Source organism: Varanus komodoensis, unplaced genomic scaffold, assembly GCF_004798865.1.
Source record: "Varanus komodoensis strain SLA01 unplaced genomic scaffold, ASM479886v1 scaffold5, whole genome shotgun sequence".
NCBI classification, from domain to species: domain Eukaryota; kingdom Metazoa; phylum Chordata; class Lepidosauria; order Squamata; family Varanidae; genus Varanus; species Varanus komodoensis.
In genome coordinates, this window is record NW_025336087.1 from 28,649,961 (window position 1) to 28,667,281 (window position 17,321).

General features: G+C 38.0%; 1 protein-coding gene across 1 annotated transcript in view; it reads left to right on the forward strand.

Moving 5' to 3' along the window:
• MAN2A1 (mannosidase alpha class 2A member 1) overlaps positions 1-17,321 on the forward strand; it is a 74,382-nt gene that overhangs the window by 25,466 nt on the left and 31,595 nt on the right. The window contains exons 6-12 of the mRNA XM_044445734.1: positions 1,483-1,656; positions 4,102-4,288; positions 6,162-6,339; positions 8,065-8,267; positions 10,031-10,216; positions 10,449-10,563; positions 12,000-12,067. Of these exons, the coding sequence (XP_044301669.1) occupies positions 1,483-1,656; positions 4,102-4,288; positions 6,162-6,339; positions 8,065-8,267; positions 10,031-10,216; positions 10,449-10,563; positions 12,000-12,067 (1,111 nt within the window). The remainder of the gene's footprint in view (positions 1-1,482; positions 1,657-4,101; positions 4,289-6,161; positions 6,340-8,064; positions 8,268-10,030; positions 10,217-10,448; positions 10,564-11,999; positions 12,068-17,321) is intronic.

Here is a 17,321-nt window from a genome sequence, read left to right on the forward strand (position 1 = left end):
TTTATATTTACCCAAGTCCTCCAAGTGTTTTTCTGCTGACATCTGCTTTCACTACAAATCAGGCTTATTTTTATTAATCTGATTCTTATTACTATTACTACATTTCATTTATATCCCACCATTTTTCTTCCTGTGAGGAATCCAAGGTGGCTTACATAGCTCCATTTTATCCTCACAAAAACAATATAAAGTTGGTTAGGCAGAAATTAAGTGGCTGGCCTACAGTCACCCAGCAAGCTTTGTGGCCAAATGCGGACTACAACCTGGTTATCCTAGTTCCGCAGTCCAATACTCTCACCACTATTCCATACTGACTAATGCCTCTTTACCATATAAAATTACCAGTTTCTTAATGGTTAGAAGATTACTGACTTCCTGGTTTGTATCCAGTGGTATCATTCATCTAGTGCAAAGCTACAGCTTGTAGAAATCCTTTTCCTATCATTGTGTAATGGGCAAATCCAATACTTTGATTCTGCTTAGGCAAGCTCCTGGTGCATGGAGTTACAGTGTCATTAGACTGGGGTTGCTTGCCCTGGTCTTGCTAGTTTTGGCTATATCCAGTGTTATGCTAGTAAAAAAGTTAACAAGAGTTGCCATTATTTTGGTGGTAGTTTCACAATTGCTGTCAGTACCAGATGAGCATCACCTAGTTTGAATGAAATCATAATGAGTTTTCTAAAACTGTGTGCAATGCTTTGCAGAACATCTGTGCAGCACATCATGCAAGCAGAATCAGAATATTGGAAGGAGCACTTGCACAAGGCTGGAAATGGGGTTTTGGCAAGAGGTGGAATCTTTGCACTTCATTTGGATATAGCACAACATGACTAATATATGGTGGCACTCAATTTAAGTGCCACCATATATTTAAGCAATTAAAAAGCCTAGAAAATGCCATTAATATAAATGCTATTTTAAAAACACAGTGACTTAATTGAGGTATTATTGATGTCTTGTTAGCTAAGTAGAAGTTTTCCAGTCATAGCCTTACCTGATGTATTGTATGGATGAGACTGATATTTTTTAGACTAGAAATAATTAATTTTATTTCTACAAATCCACTGATGGTAAATGCTTTTAAGTACAGGCTAGTCAAATGACAAATGATACTGGCTGATAAATAATTTAGGGTGCAGTCTTATCTAAGCTTAGGCAGAAAAAAATCCTGTAACTCCCAATATTTCCCAGCTAGCCATGCTGGCCAGGGAATGCTAGGAATTGTGGGACTCATTTTTTTTTCCTATCCAAGCATGCATGAGATTGTGCCTTTAAAGACTTGGGCTGCAATTCTCTAATCACATACCTGGGAATAAACTCCATAAAACTTACTAGGGCTTATTTAGTAGACATGCATAAGATCATACTCATAAAAATTGTTTTTCTCCAAACTAGAGTTAAGGATTTGTGATATTAATAGAAAGAATAGATGTTTTGTGTTGGTACAGTATGGAATTGAGTAACTGTCAATATATTTATCAGGAGTAAAACCAAAATCTGGCTGGGCAGTTGATCCTTTTGGGCATTCACCAACCATGGCTTATCTTCTGAAACGCACTGGATTTTCCAGTATGCTTATACAGAGGATTCATTATTCAATTAAAAAGTATCTTGCAACCCAGAAGTCACTAGAATTCTTCTGGAGACAGAACTGGGGTATGTATTACTTTTTTCATATATCAAGAACCATCGTTGTAAGAATACCTATAAGCTTTTTGCTTATATTTAAATACTGTATGATTGTTCTGTGAGGTACTCTTCAGAATTAATTTATAACTTCAAAATGATTTGTAAAACTCCATGCACTTTATCATGTATCTGATGAACTAGACTTTTGCTTATGAAAGTTAGTGCTCTAATAAATTATACTATATAAAGTGTCATAGAATTCTCTGGCTGGGTTTTACACATAATGCTTATCTGTAGTTTGGATAGTTGAATTCAGAATTGTTGTGATGTGCAAACCTAGCATACTAAAAACCCATGACTTGTTAACAAAGAACAACTGAGAAAGAAAGAAACATGGTTTATTGTTGGGTTGTGAACTGTTGGCTTGTTTAAGCCATGCATTATCATTATCTGTGAATCCATAACCGTAGTAATTCATAGATCATTTGCACAAGTACAACTGATTCCCCCCCCCCCCCCCCCTTCTCCACATGCTAGTACTACATAATTCAGAATTGAGACACAGGGAGGGAGTGGGTGAAAAAAGAATGAAACAGAAATTGAGAAAACCAGAGTGTTCAGCTGTTTGCAGTCAAACCCTGGACAGGGCAACAAACCATGGAGTACCCATGGGTTAAATAAAGAGTAGATTAGAGTTACATGTGGACCAGGTCTGTGTTAGTGTTCCTAAAACAGAAATAAATATATGGCATGTGGTCTGACTTTCATAATTCATTTTTCTCTTGAATATGTCAAGTAGATCATATTTTGAAAGTACAGAAATTGATGCAGCACTTGATACCAGTTGATATTCACTGAAAGCATATAATGAGAAGAATATCAGGAATGATAAATAATTTAGTTGGCATTTTAATGTATTTTTAGGTATTTTCTTATACAGATCAAAAAAGAATTAAGTAAATGACAAAACTTCAAAATTGCTCAGTGACTTTCATGAAATTGCATGTTGAGCTAACCCAATGATCCTCAACCTAGTACTCTCCAGATGGTTTGTAATTCAACTCTAAAGTCAGTGCTGGGAATTCTAGCCTAAAACATCTGGAGGGAATCAGGTGTGGGAAAGATAAGCTAATTCAAGCCCTATCACATAAAGGAGTGAAAGGAGATTTATAGAGAAATCCTACGGTCACTGGGTAATGTCTAATTGAAATTGCTCAGATCTCCTCCTATGGGATCAAAAAATCTCTCCAACTTCATAGTGAGAGTTCTGCTTTGGATCCACCTCCTCCCACTCTTGCAGCTGATGTATCATTGCATATGATATGAAAATTTGCCGCCTAAGTTTTTTGGAAAGTGGGAAAAGCACAAATATGAATGTCACTTTTGTGCTCTTTCCAGCCTTGATTGGATGCCTATAAGTTTGAAAGGTTATCTGCAAACTTATTGGGTCACGCTGTAAAGGAATCTAAAGATACAACATTTTAGGGAGGTTCTGAGACGTGGGTTTTTCTAATCTTGATAAAAGATTGGGTGTATGATACAATGAGAATTTTATGCATTGATTTCTTTTGCTCATGAGTAAGCTTAAATAGCTGGAAGAAAATGTTAGGCATGGGGACACTTTTCAAGTCTCCTTTCTAAAATTCCAATCATTGTGGTTGTAGCCCTTGTGAAACAGGTTCTGTTACTATTTCTGGTCAATTGACTAGATTAAGATGAAGTTTCTAGGTTTGTTTGCTTTGAGATATATTTCTCTGGAGCTTAGATTCTTTGTTTCTGAACCTGTTTTATTTGGCACTCTATTTGGTTTAGCATGTCTAGGGCCTCCAGGCCTTGTATTTGAATGGAATTATGTTTTGCTTGGTATGTTGTCAATATAGATGTCTTATATTAGCGAGGGACATTGGCCTATAAAGCTGGAATGATGGGTCCTTACTAAGATGCGCCCTGTGCAATATGACTTAAGTAAATGATTTTTGACAGATTTTCTTGGCAGTTTGGTATCATTGCTAGGCTTGTGGGCTGTACGAGAGAGATGGGGCACAACAGATTGTTTGAAGGTATGTTAGCACCCTTTATAGCTGCAAAAGAACTACTGGCTGCAATCCAGTGCATGTATAAGTGCTTCCAAGTGTAATCTCGGATTATGGGGTAGAAAATAAATTTAGTATATAAACCCGATTAAAGATTTAATTCTGTCAGCTGAAGAAATGGAATGACAATTTCTTGGTTTGTGATGGTTTGCAGACATGGGGAAAGCCCCAGAAAGCCACCGAAATCACACAAGTAGATTTTTGTCCATGTTACTTGCAGGAAAAAGTGCAAGTGGAAGAGCAAATGTTGTGCTACCAGCTGCTGTACCTTGACCTGATTAAAGAACAGACATTCCAGTAAATGGATTCTGTGAACACCAGTCTGTGATACAGAAAGGAAAGTTTCTTTTTATCTTTTTCTTGCCTATTTTAATTCTAGATTTGGGATCTAATACGGATATTCTCTGCCACATGATGCCTTTTTATAGCTATGATGTTCCTCACACTTGTGGACCAGATCCTAAAATTTGCTGCCAGTTTGATTTTAAGCGCCTTCCTGGGGGAAGAGTGAACTGCCCCTGGAGAGTTCCTCCTGAAGCCATTCATTCTGGGAACATTCAGCACAGGTAAGTGCCGGAGGACCTCCATGAATTCAAAAACCAAGGATAGATTTTACAACAAAAGTAAAAGAAGACACTAAAGATGTCGAATATGAACATTTATCATTTATAATTTACAATAAAGAACATTTCTGCCCCCCAACACAAAAAGGACACCTGTATTTATTTATTTGAAGTTTTTTAACCTTGATCTTCAGGAAAAAAGTGAAAAATATAGGCTCCCTAGAAAGAGGGGAAAAAGTCTTATGCTAGGTCTTAGCTACAGAGTCTTCCAATGAACATGTGAAATAGACATTTTTAAGAAAGGAGGAGCCAGCATTGCTGCCTCCTTTTTCTCCCTCTTCCACAGCTGCCAGATGACAACTGATGGAGGGAAGAGCCTGATGGAGTTGCCTTCTTAGCAAGGCAGATGGTGGTTCTGCTTCCCTTCCCTTTCTCACCACAGCCTGGTGGAATTGCTCTGCTATTGATAGTACAGTTATTCCATCCATCAGTCAAAAAACTCTCAGAATGCAAATAATCAGTAAAAGAAGGCAGTCTCTGCCTGCAGGTTTGCAACTTAGCAAAGAAAAATGGAATAGGGAGAGAAGAGGAAAATGCTATGGCTGGGTTTGCACGACACAGCTACACACCCATGATATTCTGGGCAGTCGATTGGGCTCCTTGCTTCTTATTCCCCCGTCCTTTCCTCTTATTCCTTTAGGTGTTAACCCAGGAGACACCACAGGGAGGGACATGTGACCTCTCTTTGACAGCCATGATTGCAAGCTGTCCCTTTGATTTTTTCCCCCCTCTAAGTTAAGCCCAGTTGCAAAACTGGCTTTCCCTAGCTGTTTAAGAGGCAGATATGAGCTGCCTCTTCAGAAATGCCCTCTTGTACCTTGGAGGGGATGCCCATGCCTGCCACTATTTCTGATTAATTTTTTGCACCTGCAAATGAGTGCAATTTCCCCCCGCTGAGTTGTCTCCATTTTGCAAATAGGGCTTGCTCCCTGAAGTGCAATAGCAGCAAGTTCCAGCCTCAGCTGGGACAATGGGTGGAGGAGTGCATGCTACAAGGGAGCAGCAGGCACCCCTCTGTATGTTGCCTCAGCTGAGGCTGACAATCCCTTCGCCCTGCCACCTTGCTTTCAATACCTGACTTGCAGAAAGTTAGCTGCCCATTTGGAAACAAAGGTGCAAGAAATTACTTGCAAAAATGGGCTGCTTTCACCAACAGCCTCAGCAAGTTTGTTTCCTTTTGATGTTTCCCCTCTTTTCCCATGGGGAATGAGTTTTCCCCTTTGTTTCAGCCCTCTGCAGGCTTGGAGGCGGGAGTCAAACTGCTTCCTGTGAACAGTTTAAAGGGAAAGGGAGCTGAATGGGCAAACTCTGTTTCCTCTTAAAAGGAATATTGAGGCAGACGACAGGTTTTTCTGTCTTGCAAACCACATGGAATACAAGCTAACAGAATATGAATAGGTGGAAGGAATAGTCTATTATATCTGATAAGTTGCTTTTTTGTTGCCTCGGGATTTATACCTGCGTGTGTTCCTTCATCATTTTGCTTTTCTTGCAAATAGTGTTACTGTATCTGTGTTCTTTATCTTACTGTTCACCTTAGTCATCAAAATATAAAGCTGTAGTCCTACATGCACTCGGATAATGGGTAGCATTCAATGCAGTGGAACTTGAATTAGGATCAATGTATCTGCATAGGATCGGGTTGCAGATTAAACCAGAAACAGTAGTTGTAAAATCCCCATATTATTCACTCAGGAAACAAATATGGCTGCTATAACTCTATTTCTTCCCAATCACATGAAATTTTGTGGATTTCATAAAGTTAACTCCGATGTATAAAACATCCATTGACATATACTTTATCTTTTTCTCTAAGGGCATGGATGATTTTAGATCAGTACAGAAAAAAGTCAAAACTTTTCCGTACCAAAGTTTTGCTGGCTCCTCTAGGAGATGATTTCCGCTACAGTGAGAGCTCAGAATGGGATCAGCAGTATCAGAATTATCAGAAGCTCTTTGATTATATGAATTCTCATCCTGAATTCCATGTCCAGGTAAGGCACAGCCATACTAAATAAGATTTGTTTCCTCAGTCATTGAGTTGTTTGTTTCCATCCACCTTCATCAGTTCCCTTCCAATATTCTAGGCGTCTTGCCTGGAATGTAGAAAGGCTGGTGTTTTTTATTGCTCTTGCCTGCTGCTTCTGTAGCTTGTGTGAAACGACCCACAGTTCACAAACCTGCAACAAACCAGGATTCTCCTTGTTGGATGTTCATGGTTAATAACCCCAGTTAGCAATGTGTGAGGAATCTGGTTTGGGGGTTAGAATCCGTCAGAGTTCCTCAGCTCCTCTGACCCTGGGCCACTCTGGGCTCTAAGCCATCCTCGTTCCAAGAGTTCTTGGGGCTGTCCAGGAAGCAGGAAGCAAGTCTGTGAAGCCAACTTACACGCACTCTGCCCATAAGCCTGATGTGTGAGTTGAATTCTGCTTCTGCACACATGACTTGCAAGCTTTGCAAGCTTTGTGTACTTTGTGCGAAGAATTGTGTACTTGCTGCTAGTGTTGCCAAGCATTTGTGGACTTGATCCTGGCTCAGCTCACTTTCTGGCCAGGGCTGAGTGTAGGAAATTCAGCAAGTGCAAGGAAGCCCAATTCCAGGCTGATATTTGCAAACTTACCCATAGTTACCCATGCTTGCAGATCAAAAATCTAGGATTGCAGATCAAAAATCCTTGGTTAATTAAACCATGAGTTGTCATTGTTTCAAAAGATTTGGTCTGAATATAAAGTTGTGGTATTCTATGCTGGTTTCAATTAATCCTGGAATAATTTAGATTTAAACTATTCAAGAATACATGGATTATGCACACTGGAGATTTGCTATCTCTAAAATCAATATTTAGTTTAATTTCTTTTTTATTCTTAAGCACCCTTGTTTTATATAAAACAGTTAAAATAACTTGAAAAAAGAATGACTAAGTGATACATGGATGATAGTTCTGAAATTGAATAAGGAAATGCATAAGAAGTTGAGATTAATTTGATTTGGAACGGTTTTGGTTACCTATCAAAGCTCAGGAAATGTACACTTATGTTTGGACATCTGTAAGCAACCCCTTTCAGGCCTGTAGTGACCCAGGTTTATGCATAATGCTTCCTGGGAAAGCAAGTGATGGGGGCAGCCTCCAAGACCAAAACTTTTTCCTATTGTGGCATCCTAGAGCGATTTTCTCAGACCAGCCTGTCTAATTCCACCTTTGTGCTCTTCTTGGCACCAGGTTAAGACCTTAGTTTTGGCCTTTTGATTTCTGTTCTACATTTGTTACTCTAGTTTATGTTATACTGCTGCTAGGTTTTATATTGTGCTTTTAAACTTTTATATTCTATTCTGGCTTACATTATACAATAGCATTACACTATAGGGAGCTTCAGCTAATGGACAATATATAAATGAAATAAAATGAGGCATGGTTTAGTGTATGCAATATTCCTAAATTGGCATGACCCCTAGTGAGACTTGGGCTCATGCTTTCCCTCTCCCACTCTTCCTGCATAGCCAGATGGATGGCTTTGGCAGTATCTATTTCTTTTAGGGGATCTTGGTTTTCTGTTGTGCGGGAACCAAATATGGTTTATGATCAGCCATGATTCATAATTGATGGAAATACATGAGGTTCAGTACTGAAACAAATCAGCAAACTTTTGCCCCAGAATGGTTTCTTTTGAATTGAATAAAAGTGCTTCAATTGAATTATAACATATTTTCATTTGCTTCAGGCCCAGTTCGGGACCCTGTCAGATTATTTTGAGGCGCTGCATAAAGCTGGTAATTTGGATGAAAAGAACAGTAATTCAGTCTTCCCTGTTTTGAGTGGAGATTTCTTCACATATGCAGACAGAGACCATCATTACTGGAGTGGATATTTTACATCACGGCCCTTCTACAAGCGCCTAGACAGGATTCTAGAATCATATTTAAGGTAAGTAGTGTCAGTTCAAGCTTGGAGGGTAAATAAAAGCCTCTCTAATGATCAGGTTACATGCTTTGACCTGGTTCTCAGGGGATGACAATCGGTTAACCCCTGAGTTTTTGTGTACAAGTGGAAGAGAAAAAGCAACCTCCCCACTCCTGCTTTTACTGCACAATACATGATTGGTTCTTTTTTAAATTGTTCATTATGGTCTAAACCCAGACCAGTGGTTTTTTGTTGGATTAACCACTGAATTGTTCAACTTCTAAGCAATCTAGCAGACTGTCACTCTCAGCAGTGCTGTGAAGGAGCTATCATGGACCACTGAGTGAGAACAGAAGTGCAGGCAGCACACCCTCTCTTATCCTGACCATTCACATTTTATTTAACCCGTGGACTGTTGCTGTGTGTGAGCAGCCTCAGTGTCAATAGGCTCTGGTAGTGTGCCTTATTATACTTCAACACTGTTTCATTTGTTTTGATTAGGTTTTGGTTGAAGAATATGGGACCTGGAGCAAAAAGTTGCAATGCTGAGTGTTTCTGTTCAGGATTCCAGATGCTCTGTTCACCTCTAACTCCACACTCCTCCCCATTGAGCATGCTCAGTCCTCATTGGGGTGTTTTGGGACCCCCTTCTTTTCTGCAGATGATAATGATGATGATGAGTGCACATCTGCAAACCTACCTGGTTTCTTGAAGCCTGCTGACACATTACTTGTGTATGCGGCTACATAAAGACTAAGATTTGGAAGATTTATTGCTATTCATTCGTAAGGCCTTGAACAAAACACAGCATTTTGGCATGCTTCTGTTTAGCGAGCAGCCCATTCCGTTTCCCTTGTTTCACCTCTCTTTCTCTTGGCAATTGCTCCTTTTCCACTGATCATGTTTTGTCCTTGTTGGAGTATTTTTAAGATAATGTAGGGAGAGCAGAAGGTTGTCTAAACCCTGTTGTATCTTGATTTTTCTCATCAATAATTCAGCTCTGGATTGAATTCCTGGATATACTGCAAGATTCTTGGGTGTGGCAATAACCATTTTGACTATATAAGCAATAGAGGTCAGAGACTTCCATCAGAATTGGAACATAGGATAATAGTTAGATTTACCATTGAGCCTCTCCAGTCTTGTAAATAAATATGATGAACCTGCATCATTATACCTTCTTCTTCTACATTGATATTCTCCCTGTTTTTACTTGGTTTTTACCTTTGCTTCACAACACTGTCTTTGAACCTTGCTTAACTTTTCTTCCAATGCTCTACTATAGTGACTTCATGTACAACCGAAAATACACGTTTAAGAAGAAAGTCTCTGAAGCCTTCAGATTGGTCATACTTGATTGCTTGACAGCATCTCAAATGCACTTGAGGGAAAATATAAACCCAGAATTTGATATAAATGCTAGCTGGATGCGAATTGTACTGCTGATAGCCTTTGTTTGTGCTTTCATGAGGAACAGAAATGGGGATAATACACCTTCTGAACTGGTCTTTACATATCTTGTTACTGTTCATTTCTAAGCTTTCCATGGAAATTGGTTCTGTTCATACAATCTCTTTTTTGGTATATAATGTTAACTTTAGAACAAATCCACAGTTAAATTTCTTTGTATAACACTTTTTAATACTCACAGTATCAGCAAATTTAAAATTTTAAGTGTTGTTCAATTGCTCTGTGTACATTTTAGGATTCTTTTTTGTAACTGAAAGTTAGGGTCTTTTTAATAAACAATTTTTATAAGGAAAAACATACATTTTTCTTTATTCCAGAGCTGCAGAAATTCTTTATTCTCTGGCCCTGGTACAGTCCAAAAAAACTGAGAAGATGAAAGCATTTCCTTCAGCAGAACACTACAAATTATTGACAGAAGCTCGAAGAAACGTGGGACTTTTTCAGCATCATGATGCTATCACAGGAACTTCTAAGGACTGGGTCGTTGTGGATTATGGTACTCGGTGAGTGCCTGGTAGTGCCTTAATAAATTCCTTAGTTTAAAAACAGATCTCATTATCTAGATTCCTATTTTGGACACACTGGTGTAATGGTTTAGCTTCTGTATTTTTTCTGTTCTAATCTTAAGCGGTCTGATTAACAGATTGCTATTACTCATCACCTTTGTTATATTTCTTTAGCACAAAGAATGTTCTAATTAGGCTCCCAGAGCTACAGTATTTATTTTATTTACAGGCTTTTCCACTCATTAATGAACTTGAAGAAAATCATCACTGATTCTTCTCACATTCTTGTTCTGAAGGACCAAGAAACATATAATTACAACCCCTCAGCGCCATTCCTTACAATGGTGAGTTTCTGGAAGCAGTTCTTGTGGTTGTGCTGGCATATAGTTCAGAACTTCTTCCTTTAGGGACAACAGTTGGGTTGACATGTGTAGTTTTCTCAGTATCTCTTGGTTACATTATGCACAGGGAATTTTAAACCTGAACTGGCCTTTTTGTGGCAAAAGAGAGAATTTCTTTGTTATCACTATAGGAAGAAAGAGCTTGGGAGAAAGAATGTGTGTGTGTTTTCAAATATCTTTTATTTGGTAATTATGGGAGTTATTTTTAAGCCTTTAATAAGCATAAGTAGCACAGTGAACACTGGAGATGCAAGGCTAATTAGGTTGTAAGGTAAGATAGGGTTCCCCAAACTTTTGGTCTGTGTTTCCATAAGGAATTATAAGAACAGACACAAATGGTCACCATGAGGGAACATGCCTGTTCAAAAAATGGCTGCCATGGTAGGTGTGGCTAGTCATAAAAACACCTATTTCCTACCAGGTGGACTGACGATACTAAAGGTGCAAGCCACAGCAAAGCATACCCATACATGATATCTCCCATATTGCTTTCTTGTATGGCTTCAAACATGAAGCACTGGCTTCAGCAGTGTATCATCTTTATTTCTTAAGAATAAATCCAGGAGCATTCATGGGAAATGATAATAGCAGTGGCCGGAGGTTCCCATGTTGACTCAAAGCAATCCCAGCTGCCTGAAGAGATATGTAGGGATAGGGTACCTGTGTACTCCACATTGACAAATACGGGGGTAGTCTGGCTGATTAAAAAATATGTCTGACCTTTCAAAAAGCACTCAATGACATGATAATCATTTAGCTAAACACAAAATTTCATGTTATTTTTATCTGAACGTAAAACAGCTCAGTTGTATGAAACGATTATGTGAAGCGGGTAAAGACTGCCAACGTCATCTTCAGAAGCCCTCCTCCAGATGCTGCCCCATCTGGGAAGAGGAGAGTGGTGACTTGGGAGAGGCCCTTGTGGAGGCAGCCAGCTTGCGGAGTGCTCTCTCCAGGCTGGCATGCACAGTGTATACCTTTTTTGGTACCAGATAAACCCTTTTTATTTTCTCAGAGCTTTCAGATTTTGCTGAGATTTGAATACTGCCTTTTATCTACTGTTTTATCACAAGCTGTTTTATTGCTAGATTAGGTTTTGCTCATTTTATAGCTTCCCTGGAAATATTAATAATGAAAGGTAGCATACACTTTATAAATGATGTATATGCAATTAGAATTACTCTGTGCTTCTGGCAAGATAACTTTGTCTATCTGCTTTGCCGTACAATCCTATATATTTCTACTCAGAACTAAGTTTCATTGAGTTAGGAAAGCTTATTCCCAGTTTAAGCTAGGATTGTGGACATAATAAAAATTACAATATTTTTTCTTTCATGTCTTACATATACAAATAAATTGGACATTTTTCCCATTGGTAGGATGAAGTTCAGTCTGCACAAGATGCATTACCTCACAAGACTGTTATACAACTGAGTAAACAGCCAAGGTAAATATTTTCTTCATTAATATTTGAAAATACCTGGAAAAGTTAGATGAGTATGTTAAGCTTTCAGTTCATTTCTTCTGATTTAAAAAAAACAAAACAAAGGAAAGCAAATATTGATCTGCTTTTGGTAGATATCAGATGACATGTTAACATTACAAAATCAAAGTAATATTGTTAGAAAAGCATATTACTAGCCCATAAAATGGTTATTAGTGGTTGTAGATCTGCCAACCAATTTTGACTCTGGTTCCACCACTGCCTGAATCTGTTCTTGGATAGAAAAAGGTTCCTGTTTATAGATAGATAGATAGATAGCTCATATATATAACAGCTCATGATTAATGAAAGGCTCTTAATTGTAGACCAGTGCTGCTTAAGTGAAAAATAATAGCTTACGGAAAACAACATTCTAAGAAAGATAACCATAACAAGAATGCGGAAGTCACACAAGTACATTAGTAGCAGGACATAGTAAAGCACTGTGCTTTAAAAGTAATAATAAAAACAATAACTGGACAGTTTTCCATTTTACCCTCCAGAGGAAAATTTCTCATCTTACTAGTGTAATATTTAATGGATTTCTAGCAAAATGTCTGCTATGCTTCAAATTCTCGGTCTTAATGTTTCTAATCGAGAAACCAAAAATTGGTTATGCCAGTACTTTAATAGACTGGGCTATTGCATTTTTTCAGAAGTCTGTGTGGTGCCTGTGATCTTTGTTAAACTGCAGTTGATTTCAAAGGAGAAACACTAGAAAAGTTAAATTATTAACCTTATGGATGACTTTTTAATCTACTACACAGTACTAACCTAAAGGGTATTTTACAGTATGTCAAGTTCATACAGGTGTAAGTTCATACAAAAGAACTGTGGTTGACATAATCCTGAACCTTTGTATTTGCCTGGCTCCTTGTGTTAAAAGCTAAAAACATAGCTATAACTGTAACTTGTCATAGTTATTTTCAAAGTTACTAAAAAAGAAGGGGTGCTTTGTACATTTTTTAGAAAAACTTGAGATACATTGCATAAGTTGCCAATTATACTCTGTTACTCTAGAGCAGAAGTGGGCAATGTGTATCCCTCCACATATTTTGGCCTACAGCTCATACAACTATATTGGCTAGGGTGGAAAGGAACTATAAGCCACAAGTGCCCATTCCTGCTACAGAGCTTTTCAGAGAGATACGTATTATGATCATCATCTCTATAAGGTTAGTTCTAGTAGATAAAAAGTAAGATTTTTCTGTCTTACAGAAGCATTCAAATAAATGCGTCAAAGCTATGAGTAACACAGATAGTAGCCATCTTTGTATGCAGTGTTAGCAAAATGTGGGTGAATTAATTAACTGATTATTTGCAGCTGCATAGTTTGAATATCTATTTTGAGTATTAGTCCATGATACTCAGATCCAGACATTATTGGTTAATTGTTCACTCACAATGAACCCGTACTTTCCAAGTTCAAATGTCACATGGTAACTATGTTTGGAGGTTCATTTTTGAAATGGTGTCTACATGCACTCAGTATGATCATGGGCTAATTAACCACAATTTGCTTCTGCTGTGTGTGAACAGGGGCATGATAATGATATGGAGGATAATGGTAATATAAAAACAGCTCAGTGTAATTCTTGAACAGACTGAATGCTGTTTCCATTAGTACACCTGTTCACCCTGAGCACTAAATAAACCTATGATCTCATTATTTATGGTAAAAATCACTGTAGGCATTTTTTAAAATATCAGCTATCCTGCACATAGAAATTAATGACACATTTGGGGGACAGGCAATGTGACCATTTTAAAAATAGCTTTTATAGTTATTAGGCTTGGAGAATATGTAAGGATATGTGCATTTTTGTTTTAAAGTTGTGTGCCTTTGACTGACGGCTATAAAATTCAGATGTCTTATATATAGTTGCTTCAGCAAAATTTAATAATATGATGTAAATGTATTGCTGAAAGTGCTTTGTATACATTTTCTCAAGAATTCCTAAAACACTTTTACAGGTTAGCATAACTGTATAAGTCCTCTACTGCTGATAGAGGACAGAGACAAATAGAGGGGCAGAGACAAAATGACTTGTTTATGGCTTTCCAGTGCATTTCCAGTGCATTCATGGTTGACCTGAGATTGGAGCCAAGAACTTCTATCTCATAATTCAAGCTTTTGATTGCTAGGGTATGTTAGATAAATGGGGGTCTAGACACAAGAGAATAGGAAACTTTCTATTCTATGCAAATTCTTCAGGAGAAGGAGGACAGAGATCTAAACTACCTATACTTTAATGATGTTCTGATGTTCTCTTTGTTGGTACATCCAGAGTTGTTTGCAGTTAGTTATTCTTTTATTAATTTTTTGTTTTTCCACAAAACATCTTTTCTGTTGAATTTACCTGATAGATCATTTATTTTCATGCTTCAGTGCTCATATTTCTGTTTTTATATATTTTGCTGACATTCATATTGTGATGTTTTTGGGAGGTGCTATATAATGGGGAATATTTGATATATTTGTCCATCTCATTATCATCAGTGGGTTTGCCAGTATTTTGTTCTGCCTTTCAGATTGCCAAGAGATTCCTAACATAACTTGAAAATTAACCAAATTTTGGTGCATTGCCATTTCTACTATTTGTAGTTTTCTCATATATTATCTGGAATCTTCGAGACAGTCATTTGTAAATTGCTTTTAAGCGATAGGTTTTCGGCAATAAGACAGCAGTTTAGCAGAACAAGTAATCTTCACAGTAAAAAAAATCCTTTATTTATACATATCTTTATGCACATGTATATTTAAATATGCATATATACATTTATAGCTTTAGGGTGCCACCCAACATGCCTGCCGATAACCCTCTGAACTCAGGGGATTACTGGTACCCAGTGGAGGGTGAAAAGTGCACAGAGATGAGGATTACCTTGAGGCATTTTTCACCCTTCTAAATGGCTGTCTGGTTGTTTTATGTCTGCTTGCAAGGGAGAGGGACAGAGGCACCACTGAGTTCCCGCGTTTCCCACTTGAGTCATGCTTTTCCTCTCTCCACCCACTGAATGCCTCCCCACCAAGTCATAATGATGCTGCTGTAAGAACGGAGGGAATCTTCTTCTTCCCACCTTGCATTCCTGGGTTTTTGCATTTTACATGTTAGGGATGAATGATCCTGTGCATCCTGCTGTTTATTAGTCATTCGTATATTAGATTACATAGGGAAGCATTTGCTGTAATCCATTGATTTGTTTGAATTCAGCATACTACAACAGGTGACTAAAGGAACACCAGATCAATCATGATGTTCGTTGCATTGTGTCTCCTCTGCTGCTGTATTATCAATATCATATAAAGAGTATTTAGTCATATACACAGAAAAAGAGAGCTCTTCTCTCTGTATTTCAAAACTTGCTGAATGCTACAGTTCATGAAAACTTCTATAGAGGAGTAAAGGATTTGGCCTATTGCTTTATCAGCACGTATTTTTAATTTGTTCTCTGGGCTAAATGTCCAGTTGTAGAGACAGTCACTTATTTTGCTGTTAATTTTTCTCCATGTTTTTTTGTTAATCATTTTAAGGCAATGACACTCACTAAGCATATCTTTATAAATGCGTAGTTCTGTTATCACCACCTCCATACTATTATTGAGTTACCTTCAGTTGTTCAACCATAATAAATGATAGAAAAAGATAACCAGGGACAAGAGCAGCAAGACAACCTGTTTTAGAATATAGAGAATGGGCAGTTTAGCAGGGTGTGTGAGGTGGTGAGGTATGTGTGGAAACTGAACGCTCAGGCTCTGTGTTTGTCTTGTGGTTGTAAGCAGGAATTTGGGGCCCAGAGATTTCAGAAGAAAGGGGAGTGGGTTGACAGACAGTGCCGGCCTCCCATTGCTGCTCTTCAGTACGGCCACACATTGCAGCTGGGCAGGGGACTTCTCCTGGGCTGGCTGGGGTGAGCTGGAGTCACCAGCCAAACTTGGAGTGGGCCACCACCACCAGCAGTGCTGCTTGGGCTGACTGAGGCACCTGCAACAGGGGCCACCGCAGAAGGAGGGCACATGCTTGCGCTCTCCTGCTCGCTCATTCAGGCACGTGCCTCCATTTTATTTGATGGAAAAAGACTAAAGAAAAGTAACCATCAGCAAGTGCAAGAACAAATGTAACTTTTGCCTGGTTAGCATTTGCTTCAGGTATCAACAGAAATAAAATTGTCTGAAAATGTGTCTTTATTTTTCAAATGCTGTCACTTTTTGATGCATATTTGCATTGAAATACTTACTTTGATGCATTTTACAGAAAGTGTTTGGTTTTATAACTAGAGGAATTTGAGAACAGTAAAGACTTTTTTCCTTTGGATGATTGAATCACTTGTCTTGTATACATTTTAATGTAAATAAAACACTTTTTTGTAGTGCTTTGTGAAATCTGCTTCTCTACCATTGCGCAGTATATTGATTTTCTTGGGAGTTTTCAAATCAGCCAAGAAATTTACTGGATTTGCACGTACCTCTGTTGACAAGAGGCACAGCATTGCGAGTTTTGCATTTTCTGGAATTATAGATGTGTGCATTGGTCAGATGAGACACAAAATTAAGTACTTGAATCAATCTGGAATGGGCTAGGAGTAAATTGTGGAGCAGAGTATCAAAGCTTAGGGTTGGGAGGGCAAAATATGCTTCAGGATTTAGTGAGATTACATGAGGCAAAGAAAAGATTTTGTTGATAACCCAGGAAAAGCCAGACAATGTCAATGCATTTTTATGTTAGTGGTGGCAGCAGAAGATTGGGGGCAGTGGTCTGGTGAACCACCAGAAATGGCTTTTCACACCACTGCTTTACAGTAAATCCAAAATGTAGTAAATTATCATTTATTTATTTGTCAGTTTGAATGATAAATGGAGAATACATTCCTAAGGTAGCATACAAAAGGTAATACCATAAAACATGATGGAACAATTATAATATGGTAAAAATAACAAAAGCATATTAATCAACATTAACTATTGGATTTTTTCAGTTAGCAGCCTCAAAGTTAGGCACTCCTCTTCCCCATTTTTTAAAAATGAAAATTTTACAGCACCTTTGAATCTTAATGATCTCAGAAAGTGTTTTCTTTCTAATTTAAGAAATTTAACTATCAACCAGTTGCATATTCAGAACGCTGGAAGATAATATGCTTTATTTTTGCGGGGTGGGGGAGGCTGCATTAAATTTACATGTATCAGTACAAATCTGATGCAATTTCATTTTTGTGGTTT